Below are 21,724 nucleotides of genomic sequence, written 5' to 3'. Positions count from 1 at the left end.
ATCTACTTTCAGGAACTGAGCTAGCATTAAGTGCTAAGCTCATACTATCAGGCATAACCTAATCAGGCTATCCTACTTACTGTCTACTCAATATCTAGCATGCAATTCTCATACAACTGAAACACATAAAGCAGGCACATAAGGCATCACTTCTAGATCCTTAGTCCTATTCTAGCATGCTGTTCTACAAAAGCTGATAAACATAACATAACTTGTATGGGTACTCTGGGGAATACTTACTTGAGCTCGGCCGGTCGCGCACATCACACACTTCGTTCTTTCTCGAAACTCTTTTCTCAATTTTCGAAAACATTTTCTTTTAGAAAATCTTTTAATCCCTCGATTTGAGTTCAGACACTCCCGAAGGTGTGTCCGAATCCCTCAAACCAGGGCTCTGATACCAACTTGTAACGACCCAATTTTCACGACCAAAAATTTTGTTTAAAAACATTACTTTAGGAAAATATTAATAACTAAAAACATCGTTTGATCAACCATAACATAAAGTGAACCATGTCTGAAAACCAAAACATACAACCAATCAAAATATCAGAGTACAAATCCCAGTGAAGCTCGTAAATGCGGAAACCAGAGAGTGTGTGTGTGTGTGTGTGTGTGTGACATGCTGCTACCGCGCCGACTCCTTTCCCCTAGCTGAGGAGGTACCTGAAACCAAAACTGAAAACCGTAAGCACAAAGCTTAGTGAGTTCCCCCGCCGTACCACATACCATATCATCTCATAACATACATATATTGTCAGGCATATCTGGGTGCCCGACCTACCCCTTCGGCCCTCTCGACCGGACATTGCCTAGCATATCTGGGTGCTGGCCTCCCCTTCGGTCCTCTCGACCGGATACTGCCTAGCATATATGGGTGCTGGCCTCCCCTTCGGTCCTCTCGACCAGATACTGGGAAACTATTCCTTCCCTCTACTACTACCATATAACAAGTATCATAAGATCAAAATCTATCTATCATGACTGGGTATAACTACCCCTTCGGCCCTACTGACCGGGTACCTCGGGGACTATCTCCCCCTACTGTCACTAGCACATAGCATCATATCATACTAGCACATAACATAACACAGGTAGTAGTAATCCCTAGATGAATATCACAGAGACAAACATCTACATATAACTCCTACTGGTGGGCCGGCATTGTGGCCGTAGACCCACCGCTACTGGAAGGTAACTCACCTCGAAGTAGCTGCTGATCTGACCGGGAACTGACTGTCTACTGCTGCTGTTGTTGCTCCGGAAATCCTCCGGCTGCAATTCTCACAACATACTCAATCAAACACTGCTCACTATCCTTTGGGTAAAATGACCATTTTGCCCCTGACCCTGCCCTAAGTCAAAGTCAGAGTCAACTTTCAGTTGACCCGACTCGCCGAGTTGGCTTTCCAACTCGCCGAGTCACCATCCAAACGATTGTCCTGGATCCCGTTTCTACTCGCCGAGTTAGGCGACGACTCGACGAGTTCTCCTTCTAAACTGATATTCAAGTTCTTCATCCTACTCGCCGAGTTGTATGAACAACTCGTCGAGTTCATCTTCATCCGATGAACACTTATGCTAAGACTCGCCGAGTTGTATGAACAACTCGCCGAGTCTGTTCTTGATCTAAGGAGATTGCCTTGAACTCGCCGAGTCAGGGCATTGACTCGCCGAGTACCTCCATAGATGAGTTCAGCTTCCGATTCACTGAGTCACACCCCGTGACTCACTGCTCTCTCGACACTACAAAAAGGGGACAAACCCGAAGACTCGCGAACAGACTCGCCGAGTCACATGAACGACTCGCCGAGTCGTTGCCATGCACTCACTAAATACACAGATTTGCTCGATTCCAGTCCATGCCATTCACAGATCTGGACTTCTAGGACACGAATCACACGTAAAGTTTCCAACTTTACGTGTGGATATTCACCAATATGGATTTTAGGGCTCAAAATGCCTCAAAAGGGTAGATCTAGGGTGAACCAACAACATGGGGCCATAAAGCTAACAGATCTGAGCTCCTGGAGCTCAATCTTGCCTAGATCCAGAGGCCAAACATCTTATTACGACATATAATGCACATACAAGCTTGGGGATTTGCCCAAGAAAGACCTAAATGAAGTACTAAGCATAGAATCATGGGGAAAACGGGTTATACCTCAAATGAACTGCTGGAAGAACACAATAATGCCTGGATGGATTCCCTTCTTCTGGATCTACTTCCTTCCTCCTTCAAAACCTTCAAAAGCACACAACAAAGCTTCAATTCTTCAAAGAACAAGCATAAACGAGGGTTTGGGAGCTCTGGGGAGAGAATGGGGGCTGGCCTGGGGCGGAGGTGTTGCTTAAATAGGGTGCAAACCCCTGAAACTTAGGGTTTCATCCAACAGCTGTGACTCGCCGAGTCCAGGATATGGACTCGCCGAGTCGACAACTTAAACGTGTCCCGGGTCCCACATCTACTCGGCGATTCAGACCTGTGACTCGCCAAGTCCAAGGCTAAAAGAAGAGAAATACTCAAATAAGATTTACGTACCAGGAATCAGGTGCTACATAAAGGACCTTTGTCAACCAAAGGGGAATAATTTCGAATCAAAGTTAGTTGGTAAGAAGGTAAAATGCTTTGTTGTGGAATGGTTTGCTGAATTTCCATGGTTAGAGTATAGTATTAAAAAGAAGAAGACATATTGTTTGTGTTGCTAATTGTTTGGTGACATGGTAGGGGAACAAGGTGGAAGAGATTCATTTACAACCGAAGGCTTTGACACTTAGAGTAAAAAAATCATTCTGGAAACATATGGGTAATATTCAAAGTCATCAACAAAAGGCACAAGAAAAGTGTGATTTGCTATTAAGAAAAAATCAATCTATTAGTGAAGTCATTCATAAGCAAATGGAACTTGAGAAAAGTAATTATGAAATTCGATTATGTGCTACAATTCGTATTTGCAGATTTTTATTGAAAAATACATTACTGTTTCGTGGTCGTGATGAGCCGGAAAATTCTAAAAATAAAGGACTTTTAATTGAAATATTATCTTTGATTAGAGAAGATAATTATAGGATTTTTAATGTTACTTTATAAAATGCTTCAAAAAAATGAAAAGTTGACTTCTCCGACGATTCAAAAAGATATTGTCAATTGATTTTCTAAAGAGATAATCAAGTCCATTTATGATGAAATTAGTAAAGATGTGTTCAGTATATTAGTTGATGAGTCTAGTGATGTTTCCAAAAAGAACAAATGTTATAATTTTGAGATATGTTGATAGACTTGGGATTGTAAAGGGAAGATTTATTGGATTTGTTCACGTGTTGGATACATCTTCTTTGACTCTCAAAGTCGTCATCGATTTTGTATTTACCGACAACAACTTGAATATGGCTCGGGTGAAAATTCATAAAATTATTATTATTATTATTATTATTATTATTATTATTATTATTATTATTGTGTGTGTTTGTTTTATGTCTTATATCTTTTATTAATTTTTTGAAATAAATAGGTGATGGGGCAAGGTTATGATGGAGAAACTAATATGAGTTGTACATTCAACGGTTTTAAATCTTTGATATCAAAAGAAAATAGTTCCGCACATTATATACATTCTTTCTCACACCAAATACAATTAGTGGTTGTAACAGTATCAAAGAAACGTGATGACATTGAAGAATTCTTTGAACAACTAGCTTTGGTAGTTACTGTGGTTTGTGGTTCTTGTAAGAAAAAATATATGATACGAGAGATGCAAAAAAAAAAAAAAAACAGTTATAGCCAAATTTTGGTATTGGTGAAACTGAAACTGGAAGAGGGCTAAATCGAGAGATTTATCTTGCTCTGACCGGAGATACTAGATGGGGTTCACATTATAAAATAATTGTAAGTTTGATGAATTTGTTTGCTAAAGTTGTTGAGGTACTTAATTATGTCAAAGATGAGGGGTCTAGAGTTGAAGCCGAAATTTGGTATTAGTGAAACTGGAACTGGAAGAGGGTTGAATCGAGAGATTTCTCTTGCTCGAGCTGGAGATACTAGATGAGGTTCACATTATAAAACAATTGTAAGTTCGATGAATTTGTTTGCAGAAGTTGTTGAGGTACTTAACTATGTCAAAGATGATGGGTCTAGTTTATCTAACCTTAATCAAGTAAAGGGTATTTGTGATATTTCAAAACTGTTTCTTTTACACTTTATGATAAATTCTAGGCCAAGCATCTTCAAAAAAAGATCAAGATATTTTAGAAGCAACTTCATTAGTAAAAAGGGACAACAAAAACATTGCTAGTTTTTAGAAAAGATGGGTTTCCACAAATTTAGAAGAAGGTATGTGCTTTTTGTGAAAAATATAGTATTGGAATTATGGACATGTCGGAATATTTTGTTACCCCACGAAAGCATAAGACTAATATGACTAATCAAATATCATTTTGAAGTTGTGATTTTTAACACGATTTTGGATATACAAATTCAAGAATTTTGGGATCAATTTAGTGATATTGGCACGAAACTGATAGAAAATATGGCGGCTTTGAGTCATTGTGACTCATTTTTTAGTTTTGATAAATTAAAGTTTTTGAAGCTAAACAATACATAAAAATGATTTTGATCATTCAGAAAGGGTGCATCTTAATTGGCAACTTGATATCTATTATCACTATTTGTTTCATGACGAGAAATTTGTTAACTTAAAGGGGATTACAGACCTATCTCGTTTGTTGGTGGAAAGTGAAAATAAGGAAACATCTCTGTAACACCCAAAGTTTTGAAGGCCAAGAAAGGAAAGAAAACCCTAAGTTTAGGGGTCGACTCGGCGAGTCCAAGGAGGGACTCGGCGAGTCCGAGCGGGATCCGGGTCGAGGCGTAAGTGACCAACTCGGCGAGTCGGGCAAGTGGACTCGGCGAGTCTGGTATGTGCGTGGAAAACCCTAAATTCGGGACTTGGAGCCTATATAAACGTCTTAATCTTCTTCCTAGGGTTCCTTACTGCCTCTTTAGCCCTAGATACCAAACCCTAGCCGTCATATCCTTTGATTGAGCCATTTATTGCCTTGAAGAGTGCATTAAGCTTGGAGAAAGAAGAAGAATCTTGAGAGTGCAAAAAGGGGGCTGTAGATCCGGGATTGGGAAGACATTTTTGAGCTTTTGGAGGTAATAAGCTAGTCCTTGGACTCCCTTGCACCTAGATCTATGTGTGTGTTAGGCATTCTTGGCATGATAGTAACCATTCCGAGCTAGAAGTCCAGATCTGAGGTTGCTACCTCAGATCCATGCTTGTTTTGGTCTAGTGTCCCATAAAGTATCTGCCCTTGAGCTGATTATGGAGCCTTCTTGCCTTAAACCCTAGTTTATGGTGTATTTTGCTTAGATCTCCTTCTCTACACATAAAGTTTGCAACTTTACGTGAGGAATAGGCTTGGGAAGGGTAGATCTACAGATTTGAGTCCCTGCATGACTCAAAAGTCCTCTGCATGTATGAAGGACCGGATTGACTCGGCGAGTCCTTTGAGTGGACTCGGCGAGTAGCTTGAAGATGAGGAGGAACTCGACGAGTGGGATGAACAGCTCGTCGAGTCGGATGAAGTTGGGCATGAACTCGGCGAGTTGGATGAAGATTGCCTCGTACTCGGCGAGTCTGTTCTTGGACTCGGCGAGTCAGGTCGCGGAACCCCAAACCCTTCGAGTTAAGACTCGAGTCAGCGAGTCGAGCAAGGACTCAGTGAGTTGGACAGGACAGGATTCGGGAATCAGAAGACTCGGCGAGTCAGGGGCTGACTCGGCGAGTCAAGTCGCGATTGGAAGGACTTTGAGCATAAGAACTCGGCGAGTCAGTAAGTGGACTCGGCGAGTAGGGTTGACCTGGAAGGTTGACTTTGACCGGGACTTTGACTTAGACCAGAGTTGGCTTGGTAGTCTTTCGGGGGTCAGTTAGACTCAGTGTCGCATTGTTATTGGTAGCTCGGGGAGCGGGTGGAGCCGGAGTTCAGAGAGTTGCCGGGCAGCAGCTAGTGGGATCATCAGCAAGTTCAGCCAGTGCAGGTGAGTTTCCCTTTGTGTGAATGGGTCTAAGGCCACAATGTCGGCCCATGTAGTTATGAGTAGAAGACCCGGGGGTTAGCCCTAGGCACAGTATGTTAGTATGATATTCGGGACGAGGTCCAATGGTAGAGGGCGGGTGCCCAAGGAACGGTTTATGTGATAGTTTATACTTGTTGTCTGTGTGATACTTGTATGTGCCTGGTAGGGAGGTGAGTGTGGGCGAGGTCCCGTATCTCACCAATAGCAGAGTGTGGATGGTGTTCCACATCTCAGTAGCAGCAGAGCAGGGGCGAGGCCCAAGCTAGGGAAGGAGTGAGGGTGGGTTGGGCCCGTACCTCACTATCAGCAGGAGTATGGACGGGGTTCCATGACTCATCAGTAGCAGGACGCGGGCGAGGCCTAGAGATAGGCGAGGCCTTAGAACAAGATTCGTTAGTAGGTATTTAGCTTATGTGATGTGATGTGATATGTTTATGTGCTATTATATGTTAGTGGGCGGGGCCCTGTGACAAGCGAGGCCTAAGTGAAACAGATATGTATTCGAGCGGGGCTCGAAGCCAGGCGGGGCTTGGAGCGGCGGGGCCGTTGTAGCAGGCGAGGCCCGAGGTAGGGGGCGAGGCCCGGGATAGGGGGTGTGGCCCAGTATGTGCAGTATGTGGTTATGCATGGTATGTGGTAGGGTGGGGAACTCACTAAGCTTCGTGCTTACGGTTTTCAGTTTTGGTTTCAGGTACTCACTAAGCTCGGGATGATCGCATGGCACACACTATAAATTAGTCAGCCTGGGAATGTTTTACTCTGATAATGAACATGTGTTTTGAAAACTAATACTCTGTTTATGTGTTGAAATGATGATTTTACTTTAAGTAATATTTTATTAAAAGAAATTTTTGGTCTTAAATTTTGGGGACGTTACAATCTCTCTTTTTCTTTAGTTTATAGATTATTAAAACTAACTTTGGTTTTGTTAGTCGCAACCACAACCGTTGAACGATGTTTTTCTACAATAAAGTTGTTGAAAACCGAGTTTCGTAATAGAATAGATGACGATTTTATGAATGGTGCTTAGTGTAAAAAAGAAAGCACTTGATAATATAAAAAAGTGAAAATATAATTACTCGTTTTCGGCAAATGAAAGAGCGAAGAGGAGAACTTTAAAATATAACTGAAACTTTTTTATGTCTAATGAAATACCGATTTGTATCTTTTTTTCTTATTGTATGGAATTTTTTTGATACTACCCCTTTACTTTTACTCTAGCTCCGCCACTGGTTTCAATATACCAAAATCCGTTTACTTCAAAGTTCAAAATGTCTATATTTAAACCGAATCACCCTCTTTTCCGATCCTTAAATTAACTGGACACATAACATTCTTTTCTCCAATCTCGTCTTCTTTCAAGCACGCCTAAATTCCTCCATCACACCATTATTCAAAGTTTGTAATACACTCATGGGGTTAGAATTCAATGTTGCTAAAAAAATATGAAAAAACACTCATGATTTCAATGCAAATATGTTCGATATCCATGAGTCTCCAAGTAGGGTGTTATATTGACACCACAGTCCACACTTATCCAATCCTTCAAGTTCAGGTGTCCTCTGGTTTCAAACTCAAGCTCACAAACCTGCGAATAGCGATTCTGGTTCAAGGTGACTTCGGTCTTCAAGATTCTACTCTGATTTATGTTTTCAGTGATATACTAATTTTGATCATCAAGTTTAGTGGCTAAAGTTCAAGTTAGCAAAACAGCAAAACGACAAATAATCGAATATGATATTTTGCTTAAGGGAATAATATATGAAATTATCTTAAGATAGAAATAAAATTGCTACTACAATAGCCATTTAGCAAGCAACCAAAAAAATAAAAATTTGACCAAAGGACCTGATTGATGATGATCCACCAAAATCAACTTACAATATCCGTTTTTAAACAGATGTGATATGAGCTTGGAAACATTCATTCATTCATTCTTTCCTATTAATATTGAAAAAGAGAAGATGAGGAGATCCAAGTACACCCTAGATTCGAGGGAATTAGTTAAGTTATGCGCTCTCAAAGCCAAATATCCGAAAAACACCTGCATCCATTAGATTTCATTAATTACTATTACTATTACTACTACTTTTACAAATACAAGTTTACTACTTGGTTACCTTCATCCGCCTGATACTTGTTTTTGTCATCACCAGCATACGCAAGCAAATTGTATTTTGGATTCCACTCCACGCTGTTCATTGCTGCCCGACACGGGATTTGGTGAACTGACCTCCCACTTTCTACATTCGACTGTAGTATAGTGTTTCCATTCATACATACATACATACATACATACATAAATATAACAAGGGAGGGGGATATCCACATACTATGTCAATGAACAAGTCTTCACTAGCGGAAGCGATATATTCCCCCGTGTGGTTGAAGCTTATCGTCCGCACTGGCCATCTGACACCCATTTTTTTTATAAAAAAAATAATATAAGAATTATTGCTCATCCTAACCACATAACTTAACATAATCACCATCCATGTAAAAGAAGAAAATAAAAGACACACTGACTGACTGACTCTCACTCACTCGAGCTTTGTGAATGTCCGCACACAAAGCATTTCCGAGATATCCCACAGACTCACCAACGAATCCGCACTTCCAACAGCAAAATATCTGTCAAACCCAAACCCAAATCCAAATCCAAATTCAAATCCTTTTAGTCAACAGAAAATAATAATAATAATAATAATAATAATAATAATAATAATAGGAAGAGTAAATTACTGAAATCGTCCTTATGGTTTGGTCAAAATTTCACGTTTGGTCCCTAACTTTTCTTTTGCACTCGGATCATCCTTGTGGTTTGATTTTATTGTGTTTTTCGTCCCTTACGTACATAAAATTAGGGACCAAACTTGCAATTTTGACCAAACCATAGGGACGAAAAACGCAACGAAATCAAACCATAGGGACGATCCGAGTGCAAAAAAAAAAGTTAGGGACCAAACGTGTAATTTTGACCAAACCATAGGGACGATTTCAGTAATTTGCTCTAATAGGAAAGAATTGACGAGACCTTCCCAAGGGGTCAATAGCAATGCAATAACAACCAGCAGTATGAGCTGTCAAGGTGTCAACCGCTTGAAGCGATGGGTATCCCAGTACTTCAACAGTACCTGATCACCACACCCATACACAAAATTAAATCTAATTAAAAACAATAAAGTCAACAAGTCAACTATTCTCACCATTTCCAGTAGTCAAGAAGAACATGTCCCCACTCATGTTCCATGCAATCTCATTTACCTGACAAAAACAAAATTAATTATTATTTCAACAAATCTAATCAACTTCACTCCATTTCAATTTCAAACCCACAAATAAGAGTATACTTGCCTCATAGTTGAATTTGCGTTTATGGATGGGTTTGAATTTTCGAACATCCAGTATTGTCAGTTCATCATCCTATTTAAAATATATATATATATAATAAAGTGGAATTAACATAAGCTTCCTAAATGTTGTTAAAGGAAATTTTGGTAAATGAAAAAAAAAAGGAAAGGAGAATGTACCCGGTTCCCAACTGCTACATGAGTGCCATCTGGTTTATAGGTAATGTTAATGTTCTCCCCACTGAGTTCTGCTTGCTGTGAACATTTTCCACCTGTTTATTCGCATGTAGATCAATAAAGATTTTTTTTTTTTAATTTTTTAATTATTTTGTATTTCAACTTACTGCGGACATCCCATAGACGAACAGTCTTGTCGCCTGAAGCAGTGGCAATCAAGTCGGCGTGTTTAGGATCCCAACATAACTGATCCACACTATCTGTATGCCCCTTTAGTTCAAGATCCTTAACCTTGCTCTGCAACACAACAGAGTATGTAAATAATACTAATTGGGTGTTTGAATAGAGTAACAAGACTCAAGAGACGAAATGAAGAAGGAAACTTACGTGGCCATGGGGCTCGATATGCCATACCCGAGCTGTTTGATCCACAGAGCCCGATGCAAGCTTTGTGCCAATGCAATTCCAAGCGACTGAATGTACCTGTATCGGAATTATGAATCGAATCAATTTATACCCTAAATTTTTTTTAAGATGGATACAATAATCATGGGCATAAAGCTAGGGTTTACAACAGGTGAAATAATTAGGGTTTAGCGAGGATAAGGAAGAGGGAGATTGGGATTGGACCTTCTTCTTGTGGCCCTGATATTCCCTACTGTGGAGGTTTTTGAAGGGTATTGTTTCTGCCATTGCCTGATTGCCTCTCCCTCTCCCTGTTGTGTTTCAGACTTTATGCTTTGAAGTGAGTCACTGTATCAGAGAATTTGAAGAAGAGAAAAAGGGATCGATAACTGGTAAAATTACAGTCTCTCGATTAAAAAACGTTTCCTCAGATTGTTATTGATTTTATAGGTTCAACAGAACAAGATGAGAAGTTAGCCACAGAGAATCTCTTCCTCGAAATGATAGAGAAAAACCAGGATGAAGCTGAAGTCGATTACCTTTGAGAAATCGTGGAAGAGTACTACCGATTTTTGGAGACAGTTTTGGAGAAATCGAATTGAGAGAAATCAGTGTGGGAATGGCCGAATGGCATAACGCTGAAATCTTGAATCAGGTTACATGATCGAATAAAGTCCATGGGCTAACTGAAATAGGTCGAGTGAAATCAGAAATCCAAGTCCAGTACTAGTACCGGTTCAACCGGTTATTAAATGGTTAAATTTAACCGGCTACATGGGTTTTTGAGAAACCCGGCAGATTCAATCATGTTGAGAATTAAGCTAGCAAAAATCTGGTGTTAATTGAAGTGTCTCTTCCTTGGGTCCTGGGGTGAGCAAAACAAATCCAAAAATCCAAAAACTCATGAAACCAAAACTGAGAAACCAAAACTAAACCCAAACCCACGGTTTTGGTTTAAATTTTTAAAAACTGAAAAATGGGTTTGGGTTCGGTTTTAGTACCTCAAACCGACTCAATCCAAAATTATTACATGTTTTTCCATGATATGCTATAATTTGATTTTCTATGTCAAAAGTAATATATGTCAAATGAAAAAGATGTGGATTTTGGTACTAAATTACACCAAATATATGGCTTGTGGTGTTGTTTTAGTGAAACTGAGATTATTACCTGGTTGTTTGCTACTTGTTTTGTTTCTAAAAACTTGTTGTTCTTAAACTTGATTATTGTAAACTTTTAGCAACATACTTCTGATGTTGTGTTGGTGTTGAAATTGTTTTTTTTTAGTTTATTTAATCTAGGTTGTTAAATTTGTTCATTTTTTAAGTTATAAAGATTTACTGAAAAATGGGTTACAACCCAAAACCCACGTGTTTAAACCCAACACCTGTCAACCCATGGGTTGAACCCAAAAACCGATGAAACCAACCCAAGAACCCAAAAACCGAAATCGACCAAAAATCAAACCCGACGGGTTCTAAAACCCAGAAACCGAAATACACGGGTTGGGTTTGATTTTACCCAAAAACCAACCCAACCTAGCCCATGATCACCCTTAACTGGCTGGGTAGACCTGAATTTTAAAAAATTTGTTATTTTGACAGAAGACATCGTATTTTGACTATTTTTTTAAATGTCCATGAAAAAGTTTCATAACTAAAATTTTAAGTCTTATATTTATCTTTTGACCATTTTTTATGGCATTCACAATGCAAGTTGTATAGAAATTTAATAAGATAATGATAAGAATTGCATATGTGTTTAATGAAATGCAGTGGGTGATGACATCTAATGGAGTTGAATGATCATTTAACACTTCAATAAGGGGAATAATGTGACAATAGTCAATTTCGGGTCAAGTCTAAGCCGGACAAGGTCAACGAGTCAAACCGGTCAACTCATTAAAACCTTGTATAATAGGGTTTATATTGTGTAATACTGTATAACTCACTATTTTAATGAGAAAACATCACTTGGAAAGTTCGTGTGTTTAAATTTTTGTAACCTAAGTGCTAAACAATGAACAAAAACAATAAAACAATGTTGCATACTCATAGGGAGTGTGTAAGATCCTAAAACATGGCACAACTGGGTCCAAGGACCTTGCATTGCGAAGCCGGACACTTTCATTCATCACACACGAAAACGCACTCAATCGTTTTCACTCTATCTCTCCTTATGTGAAATCTCTCCCAAATCTCTCCAAGTATGTCAAATCTCTCCCAAATCTCTCTAAGCATGTGAAATCTCTCTCAAATATCTCTTCGTATGTGAAATCTCTCCAAGTATGTCAAATCTCTCCCAAATCTCTCTAAGCATGTGAAATCTCTCTCAAATATCTCTTCGTATGTGAAATCTCTCCAAGTATGTCAAATCTCTCCCAAATCTCTCTAAGTATGCGAAATCTCTCTCAAATATCTCTCTGTATGTGAAATCTCTCCAAGTATGTCAAATCTCTCCCAAATCTCTCTAAGTATGTGAAATCTCTCCCAAATCTCTTTGAGAACGAGGAATCTCTCCCAAATCTCTCTCGAAATCTCTCCCAACTTTCTATAATCACTCGGGACATCCCGACCCTCGAATTGGCGAAAAATAGCCCAAAAACGGAAGTCTACGCGAAAAACGGACTCAAGGAAACGAACCCTCCGAACCGAAAGTACTATTCATCAACCGAACCGAAAGTACTATTCATCAACCAAACCGAGAGTATTGTTCATGAGCCGAATCGAAGCTGCTGACCCATGAACCAAACCGAAGCCACTGTTCATCCGAGCCGAACCGCGCATAGAAGGAAGGTCCGAACCGAACCTCGCATAGAAGGAAGGTCCGAACCGAAAGTACTGTTCATTACTGTTCACAACAGTTCCTTCGGTTCTGGCCTCACTTCGGACCGAACCCTCGCCTTCGCTTCGGATTGCCTCTCATCGGACCGAGCCTTCGCTTCGCTTCCCGCCTCCAGATTCAGCCTCTCGCGTCCGAACCATGCCCCCTTCTGACCGAACTCCGGCCCAGAGACCGAACCTCGGCCGAGATCCGAGGGGTCTCGCTGGGAAAGCTCATTTTTCACCCGTTTTCGCGTAATTTTGCGTTTTAAACCCGTTTTTAATTATTTTAACATAGGATTTTCACCCAAAACTTTATTTTAAATTATAAGACCCCTAAATTAATGATTTAATCACATTTTAAGGATAAAACCTTATCTAAAAAGGAGTTGGTAAAGTACAAAAGAAGAGTGTTGACCTTACCTTAGTTTATGACGCAAGCAACCCCCACACCCACTCCATGACAACCCACACTCCTCCCCACCATACCTTGTACCTTTTACTCCCTTTCAAAAGTCACCCCCACAATCTAAGGGCTGATCATACAACCTCTCTCCTCATTCTCTTCCAACACTCTCAATTACACCAAAGATTGAACTCCAACTTTTTCTCTCCAACTTCCATCTCTAACTCACGATCTCAAGGCTGATCATTAAGTGTTCTTCCACTCTTGGTAAGTGTAATCCATCCCCCTTGTGATTCTTACACTTCATTCTACTCAAATCATTGATAGCTTATACAAACTCCATAACTATCATGCTAGATTCTCGAAAATCTTCAAGGCATTTACAAGTATCCTTGAGTTAAACACCTCCATTCTTCAACAATCATCTCCTGAAAACACTTAAGGTGAGTTCATACCCCTACATTTTCATGTTTTCTCAAGTTTTTATGGGGGGGAATACAAGTTAAAACATTAAGAACATAAGTACATTTTTCTAACAGCTTTCATCAGAAAAGTTCAACTCCATTCACGGTCTGTTTTGGACATCTTAAACATTTTTGTTTTCAAAACTGTTTTAGGTGCATATAGTTCCACTTCTTAGCTTTAAAATGACTACTTGCACATCTCCATACTATTTTTCTACAATTTATGGTGATTTTTACAAAACTGCCTATCATTCCAAGCACCAATCCGGACCAGTCTGTGATTATGGACTTTTTCACCCAAGTTGGAGGTCATTAAAAATCATGATAAAAATTATGAGTAAACTAGACACATTTTGGGAACTCTCAGAATTTACGGATTTAGTTTTCGACTTCGTATGATTTTTCTATGGCTTTTCTAAAACAGTGCAGGAAGGTCTAATTTAGTTAACATCATATAATTTTCATAACACCTTGTAACATGTTGAGCAAGGTGTATATTATTACGTGTTCATGTATATTTGCAATATACGACATTCTTGTGTTAGTATCTAGACATAAACCTGTTAACAAATGGATTTTTACTAGACAAAGCATAGATTACATAAAGCGTTATTATTAAAGTATACCCATTACACACAAACGTTAAATAAACTATGTTAAGTAAAAATTACGTACTTTACTGTTACTACCTTCGTTTTGCCAAACTATAATAGGTATAGTTTACGATGGATTTCAAAATGCATACATTACAAAAAGGAAACTTTCATTATGATTAAGTGTAAATTCGTTAATAACTTTGTGAGACATCCTCTTCACATAAATCATAAGTCCTGTATTGTAACCAGAGTCTCCTGGAAGGAGAGCGTGATAGTTGTATATAGATCTATATTGGGCTTGACAACCCACACCAGAGCTGCTCGCAACAGCTAGACCGGCAGGTCTGTGGTGACAAGTGTCATTTCAGTTCTACGACGCCCGAAGAACGTCGTATTCAGGCCACCTAGGTCATAGTATGGTTATAATAGCTCACAGAAAGTATTAACAAACTTAAGAATATACGAGAGTTTCACTGATATCATACGCGTTTGTGTTGAAATAAACACACATTATTTTCTGTAAATAAGAAAGATTACTCATATATTTCAGTCTTTGGATACAAGACTACATTATTCATTTTAAGGAAAATATCGGATTTTTCTGGAACAACTATACAATTACATGACGAGCTTTTTCATAATTATATACAAAAACTTATGAACTCACCAACCATTGTGTTGACATTTTTTTTAAACTACTTGTATTCTCAGGAAATCGCTAAACAGGTAACAAAGTACTTTTGAGGATGGGACGTTGAGGCGTCAAACTTATCATATTTTGTCAACATATTGTAATTGATTTTGAAACATGTAATTCATACAATGATGTAACTCTTTCAATTATATATATGTTGGTTGCGTTTACTTTCATCACTATTACCATTGTTGTTATGATACTACACATGAAGTCCTCCACCCCTGGACGTTTCCGCCATCCTTGGTTTGGGGGTGTGACAAATAAAGTGATGATTAGGGTCAAATATGTGTTTAATGAGTTAGATATTAAAGTAAAGTTGTATTGGTATATAATGGATGAAGTGACAATCCATTAAACTATATAGAGTTTAATTAGTTGTGGATGTTCTTAGGCTACAGGGAGTGGCTCAACATCACACCTTGACATTGTTGAGGTGGCTCGTTCGACATCGCTCAGCCTATATGGCATGCCGAGTCGACAGCCCCAATTTGGTAGCCCCTTTATAAGTCTCGCTCTCTCTCTCTCTCTCTCTCTCTTGACCATGGCGTTGACTAACCAAAAATGCAAACCTAATATACCATTTATAACACACCAAACACTTTCTTCTCTACTATACACTTAATATGTCTTTTCATCTTCGGGAAATTTTGACATGCGTCTACAAGTGGCGGTGAGCGTTGCTAAAACAGTGCGAGCATGATTAAAGAACTAAGCAACAAGGAAATCGAAAAAGTGAGGCAGAATATATATATATATATATATATATATATATATATATATATATATATAGAGAGAGAGAGAGAGAGACCGTGAAGCTTCCCACCAACGTCTCATGGGTGATTATTTTGATGAACATGTGGTTTTTCAAGGGTATGTTTTCGATGATGGTTCCAAATTCACAAACATTTCTTTTAACATAAAATGTGAGAGAAGCATTTTTATATTTCCAAGAACATCCAAATGCAAAGAGGTATAGTAGGGTTTAGTCCATTACAAAAATACACAAATGCACTTCATATGATAGCATATGGCACCCAACGTATGCCCTATATGAGAATATTAGGATGTCCACGCATACCACACAAGAAAGTCTTTACAAATTGTACAAGTATGTCATGAATTGTTTGGTCCATGATATTTATGTAAACCTAATTACAACAACATCCAACAATTGTGTGTCTATAATGCAAATGTACATGGCATTTAGGGGATGTTAGGAAGCTTTGATTGCCTTAATTGGGAATTGGGAAATTTCCAGAATGCATATCATGTTAAATAATTCTGAGGTAATCAAGGTTATCCAATGATCATACATGAGGTTGTGACCTCGCATGATTTATGGATATGACATGTCTTCTTCGGTAATCCCGGTTCGCTTAATGACATCAATGTTCTTAATATATATATATATATATATATATATATATATATATATATATATATATATATATATATATAAAAGGACTACACCAAATTCTTCATTTGTAATGCATGGATCGTCTTACAAGTACGAGTATTATATTTGTTGGGTTTTTATTCAAAAATAGTTTCAAAACTCAAGATTTTAGCAAAAGAAAGACTTTAAAATTTGAATAAAATAAAACTAGTTTAACCCCACAAAGGATCTTCTTGCAAATTTTGGAAAGAAAAACATCAACCTGATGTGTGATTTTTATATATTTTTTCTTATTGCTCAAGATTTAAATTTATAAAACTGAATTTATCACAACCGGACTAACACACATGCTAGGCAGTGGACCTAATCGTGTAATAATATAGTTGTGGTAAGAACAGGTGTCGAACACAAGGGGAACGTGGTAAATTAATTTGGAGTTTTTTTATTATAGGTTATACTAAAAACACTAAAGCAATAAAGAAATGTTTTATTAAATACTTTAAATACCACTTAACATCAAATATCAATAAACTGACTGGAAGACAAATTTCTTTAGGTACTTTGGTTTAGATAAATTACATCTCAAATTAATGGCTAACTACTGTTACAATCGATATTTATTCATTATTCACCGATTCTAATATGACTAGTGTCATGGTTATGACTACTAATCCATTGATTTCAACACAACTATTAATTAATTGGTCGGGTGAACAAACAATCATGCAAATCAGTATTGGTTTGTATTAAGCAAGATTTGATCTTATTTCATCCTAATGGTCATAGGAGTTAAATCATGCAGAGAATGGTCATTCTACTTAATGTAACATCCATAAAATTCAAGCCAGTTTAAAACTTTTTAAATCATTCAAAAACTGATAATTATTACAAATATATTTTCAAAATGGTTTAATATCATAGTATCCCAGAATCAAATCATAAAACATAAGGAGGTGCACGATCACGCCTCCACGTTCCCGCGATCATCAGAAATACCTGAAACAATAATCGATAAATGCAAGCTTGATGGCTTAGTGAGTTACCCCCAAAATACAAACGCCATAAAGACATATCAATAACATATAAGCAAACAACATGCATAATGAACCTTGAGCCTGACTGGACCGCCTCGCAGGGTCTTTAGCTTATCTGGACCGCTCTCCGAGCCTTTGGCACGTCTGGACCGCCTCGTAGGGCCTTCAGTCTATCCGGACCGCTCTTCGGGTCTTCGGCCTGACTAGTATACCCTTCCCGGGCCTGTAGTCTATCTCGTCCGCCCTGTGTATGTAGCCTTCAGCACACAGCAGGACCGCCTCAACCCAACCCCCAAATCAAACAAACATATGCACATAAATATCACAGGCTAGCATATATAACAATCAAACTGATCTAACAGATCAAATAGCATAGCAACATCCTATAACTAGGATACAGACCTAACCAGTCACTAACATAGCATTATCCTATATACCAGGATACCGACCTACCAGGTCACTAAGCATATCACCATCCTAACTACCAAGATGCAAATAAAAAAGCATAACATCCAATAAACCCATATACAAATTCGAAAAGGGCCGGATTTGGTGCCTTAGACCCTGTTGATATAGTGAGGAGAACTCACATGGCACTGCTGAAGTCCCGCAGATAAAACTCCAGCTGCTGGTTGACAGATTCCCAAACTGTCAACATCAAAACGACACCCAATTAATAATTGGGTTCTAGTACATAACCACAAGTCCATGTTTGGGGTAAAAGGCTACTTTACCCCCAACCTAGCTTGATTAAAGCCCAAGGCCCAACTCACACTCCAAAGGCCCAAAAGTCAAGTAATGGGCTAACGCCCAACATATGGCCTAATTTTCCAAATTGGGCCCAACCCTTCACATGGGCCTTACCTTAAGGCCCAACCACCTATTCTGGTCCAAATACTTGGCATTCCAATGGTCCAATATCTCATAATCATAAAGGCCCAATTATGGCTCATTTATGGCCCAACTTTCCAAATTGAGCCCAAGTCCCTCACATGGGCCTTACCCTAAAGCACATCCAAATATTTTAGTCCATTTAATTGTTCTTGGATCGCCCATCAACAGCCCCATCACCAAACCCAATAAAAAGGCTCAACTCAAAGCCCAAGTGAAATTAGGGTTTTCACATGAAATGACAATTAGGGTTAAGTGTTCCCACTTAACCCATTAAGGACTCAATCCATTAAGTCCAATATTGACTTAGGTTAATTGCAAATAATTACTAATTAATATTTTAAGTTTAATAAATAATTCCAGTGCGGGTCCCGATCAAATCCCCAAAATTAGGGTTTCATGACATTAGGGTTCTCAAAACCCTAATTAGGGTTTCCAACCCAAATACTAGCCCATTAGTCACATTGTTAGGCTTTTAGGTCAATTTGGGATTCATTGGGCTCATTAGGGTTAAACAAGTTGGGCACCACCCACTACCACCTCCGGTAGTGGTGGTCAACGGCGGCTCACGGCGATGGCCACCACCTCGTGGTGGTGTGTTAGGGTGCAAAGTCACTCTTGGATGTAGTGTTTTAGTCTTACTCTCTTGTATGTGTAAATGGGTTGAGTCTTTCCTATAAATAGGAAGTGAGTGACTCCCATTATGTAAAGGGTCCATTTTGGAGTGTTAGACTAGAGAGAGAAATTGTATACAAACCCATTTTGTATATCCTTTCTAGATCTAATATGAGCTTACACAGATTTATTTACTCCTTGTGTTCTTGATTTGTATGATGAATCACTAGATCTTTCTAATTCCGCACATGCCATCATAATCAACACCACTACAATTGGTATCAGAGCGGGTGTTCTTGAATCTCATCAAGAATTGATCCTTGATGGCTATTTTGATTTGGTGATTCTTTTTGTTCATTGATCTTCGTGTTTAGAGAGTGTTTTTGTGTTCTAGAAGTCGAATTTTTCTTTGATTTGATCCATAATTCGACTTTCTCTCTCTAGAATACTTGTTTGTATCACTTTATCTCTCTAGAAAACCCATTCAAAATCACTTTCTCTCTCTAGAATTCTTCAAGTTTTTGTGATCATGGCGGGTTTGCCATATGATTCTTGGATTGTGATCGTTAAAGATGTGAAATACAAAGTCAATGAAGATCAATTTTATGGGTTGTTGTTAAGCAAATTGATTTCATGGGGTAATTTGGTTTCTTATGGAGGTTTGAAGGATGATCATGGAAGCTTGGTATTTCAACCAATTTGTAAGATTACATGGTTGAATAAAATTGCCTTGTCCATATTAGTTCGTAGTAGAAATCAAAAAGAAGGAGAAGAAAGAGATTTGTTCAATAAGAAATACATTTCTCTAATTGAAAACCCAAATGATCTTCGTGCTCTTAAGTTTGTTGAAGTTCTTGATAATGGAGTTCAATGTGATGTTCTTGATGTTCAAGAAAAAGGAGTTCAAGTTGATTCTCAAGATGAACAAGTTTTTTGCTCAATTGGAGTTCAAACCGATGATATTTTGTGTTCTTGTGATTCGTTTGAAGGAATGATTCCTTATCGAAAGCCGGTGATCCAATCAAACTCCAAAAGATTTGATTCAAACTCAAAATGTTCATGTTGTTGAAAGTGGGTTTGTTCATGAAGTCAAGTCTTCAAGATGCAAAAAGATGAGAAAGAAAAAGAAGAAGAAGATGAATCGGAAGAATAAGCGGGTTTACTCACAAAAATCTTCATATGTTGTGAAGCCAAAATCCGTGAAGCAAATTTGGGTTCCAAAGCAACAATCTCCAAGTGTGGAATTGAATTTGAAGTCAAAACACAAAAGTGTTGGTGCTTCTTTTGAAGATGTTCTTGGATCGTTGAAGAACACGAAGAACGAGTTGTACATCTCGCATGGTGGGTGGTACAATGTTCGATTTGGAGATTTTCTCATTCCGACAAAAGAACCAAGATCTTTCAAATTTGATTCGTTCGTTGCAAATGGATCTCGATTCGTGAAAAAGGTAACTCAAATTCTCAAATGGATTCCAAAACGTCCATGATTTCGATTCGTATTTTTCGTTTTTCATTTTTGATCGATTTGACTCGTTGGATCATATTTTTCTTGAAAAACCTTTTCTTTTGATCCAATAATTTTTTTTTTCGATCTAAGCCCGATCCAATCTCATAATCATTTGTTTGATTCGATTCCTAATTTGCAATTGTTCAATTCGATTCACGATTGTTCATTTTAATCAAAAAAACTAATCAAATGTGAATTGAATTTGTCATCGTGAGCCCAAAATTCATATTGTTTAAGATGATCTTAATCCAATTTTTGTTAGTCCAAGTTATGTGACAAAATCTAGATCAAAGTACTGTTCATCAATCCATGTTTCGAGCCCAAAATAACGATCACTTAGTGTTCATTCAATAAAAAAATTGTGAGCTCAAAATCAATAAATCCATATCTACTGCGTTATCTTCTTCCGTCAAAATTGAGTCGCAGTGTTCTTTGTGCTTTCATCGATTCAACAATGTAAAAAGTCAAAATGTGACTTATTGTTGATTTCTTCATTATCAGTTCGAGATTTCTGAATTGATTCCGTTTTTATTAGAACCGATCTTTATGATAATATGTCAATTTTGACTGATTCTCGAAGTTGTATGATTGATCTAATATTTTTCCAGTTTCTTCATCGATTATTCTTTAATTTTGTGTTCTTGAGTTCTGATTTCCCTTCGTTAAATGTTTGTTACTGAGAATCAAAATTGATAGTCGATTTGTCTAAATTCGATTTTGAGGTTCTCTTTGGGATTCACATATTGATAATCGATTTGGGTTAATTGAAATCGAAAGCCTATGGATTGTGTTCATTGTTTTGAAGGGAAGGAGGTGTGGTTGGAAACGAGATGAGACAATCGACATCCTTGTTGATTAAAAACGAAGTTGCTGTCAATTTATTTCAAAGTGTTGGAGTCGATTTTCGAATGTTTGAAGACGATTTTGATTTTAATCGATGGCTGGTTGATTGTTAGTAACGAAGAACAGCTCAGTTAATGTTCGTTAACGAGTAGCGATGGTCAAGTAGCAAGTGGGATGCGAAGGATTGAAATCAATGTTTATAACCTGATGTTGTGGCTAACTGTTGATTTCTAATTGAAAGATTGGAGATCGAATATTATTGATTTTGAAAGTTCGACTGGAATGATTTAGAATTTGGGTTGTAGGTCGGCTGATTGCATACGAAATTGATTAATTTGGAGTGGTGAAAAATCGAAGCATATGGATTAATTCTTCAATGTTGAGATTTTGGTTTGACGATCGATGTTGATTTTGGGTTTGGTAAACTGGAACGAACGAA

The 21,724-nt window shown here is 38.1% G+C and overlaps 1 protein-coding gene across 2 annotated transcripts; it reads right to left on the bottom strand.

Moving 5' to 3' along the window:
• Positions 1-7,916: 7,916 nt before the first annotated feature.
• On the bottom strand, positions 7,917-10,709 carry TEX1 (Transducin/WD40 repeat-like superfamily protein). 2 transcript variants are annotated; one of them, XM_079031517.1, is made up of 12 exons: positions 10,554-10,709; positions 10,240-10,362; positions 9,997-10,092; positions 9,777-9,906; positions 9,613-9,704; positions 9,437-9,505; positions 9,289-9,346; positions 9,117-9,216; positions 8,627-8,713; positions 8,416-8,494; positions 8,203-8,335; positions 7,917-8,126 (listed from the first exon to the last, which is right to left on the bottom strand). In XM_079031517.1, the coding sequence occupies exons 2-12, from the start codon at positions 10,300-10,302 to the stop codon at positions 8,092-8,094; spliced, it is 942 nt and encodes a 313-aa protein (XP_078887643.1). In that variant the 5' UTR covers positions 10,303-10,362; positions 10,554-10,709; the 3' UTR covers positions 7,917-8,091. The 2 variants fall into 2 exon arrangements, with proteins under 2 accessions (XP_078887643.1, XP_078887644.1); XM_079031518.1 differs by having other exon boundaries at positions 10,240-10,325; positions 10,554-10,701.
• Positions 10,710-21,724: the final 11,015 nt, after the last annotated feature.

This window comes from Lactuca serriola, chromosome 3 (assembly GCF_051521515.1).
Source record: "Lactuca serriola cultivar US96UC23 chromosome 3, Lser_US96UC23_V15, whole genome shotgun sequence".
Taxonomy (NCBI): Eukaryota; Viridiplantae; Streptophyta; class Magnoliopsida; order Asterales; family Asteraceae; genus Lactuca; species Lactuca serriola.
The sequence above is the reverse complement of the archived record's forward strand: the minus strand, read 5'-3'. Positions and strand labels throughout refer to the sequence as shown.

Excerpts from the sequence above, each read along its gene's own strand:
- TEX1 (XM_079031517.1), bottom strand. The coding sequence starts at position 10,302 with ATGGCAGAAACAATACCCTTCAAAAACCTCCACAGTAGGGAATATCAG. Across the intron at positions 9,506-9,612 it reads ATGTAGCAGTTGGGAACCGG|GATGATGAACTGACAATACT; the intron begins GTACATTCTCCT and ends TATTTTAAATAG. Across the intron at positions 8,336-8,415 it reads AAGACTTGTTCATTGACATA|TCGAATGTAGAAAGTGGGAG; the intron begins GTATGTGGATAT and ends ACTATACTACAG.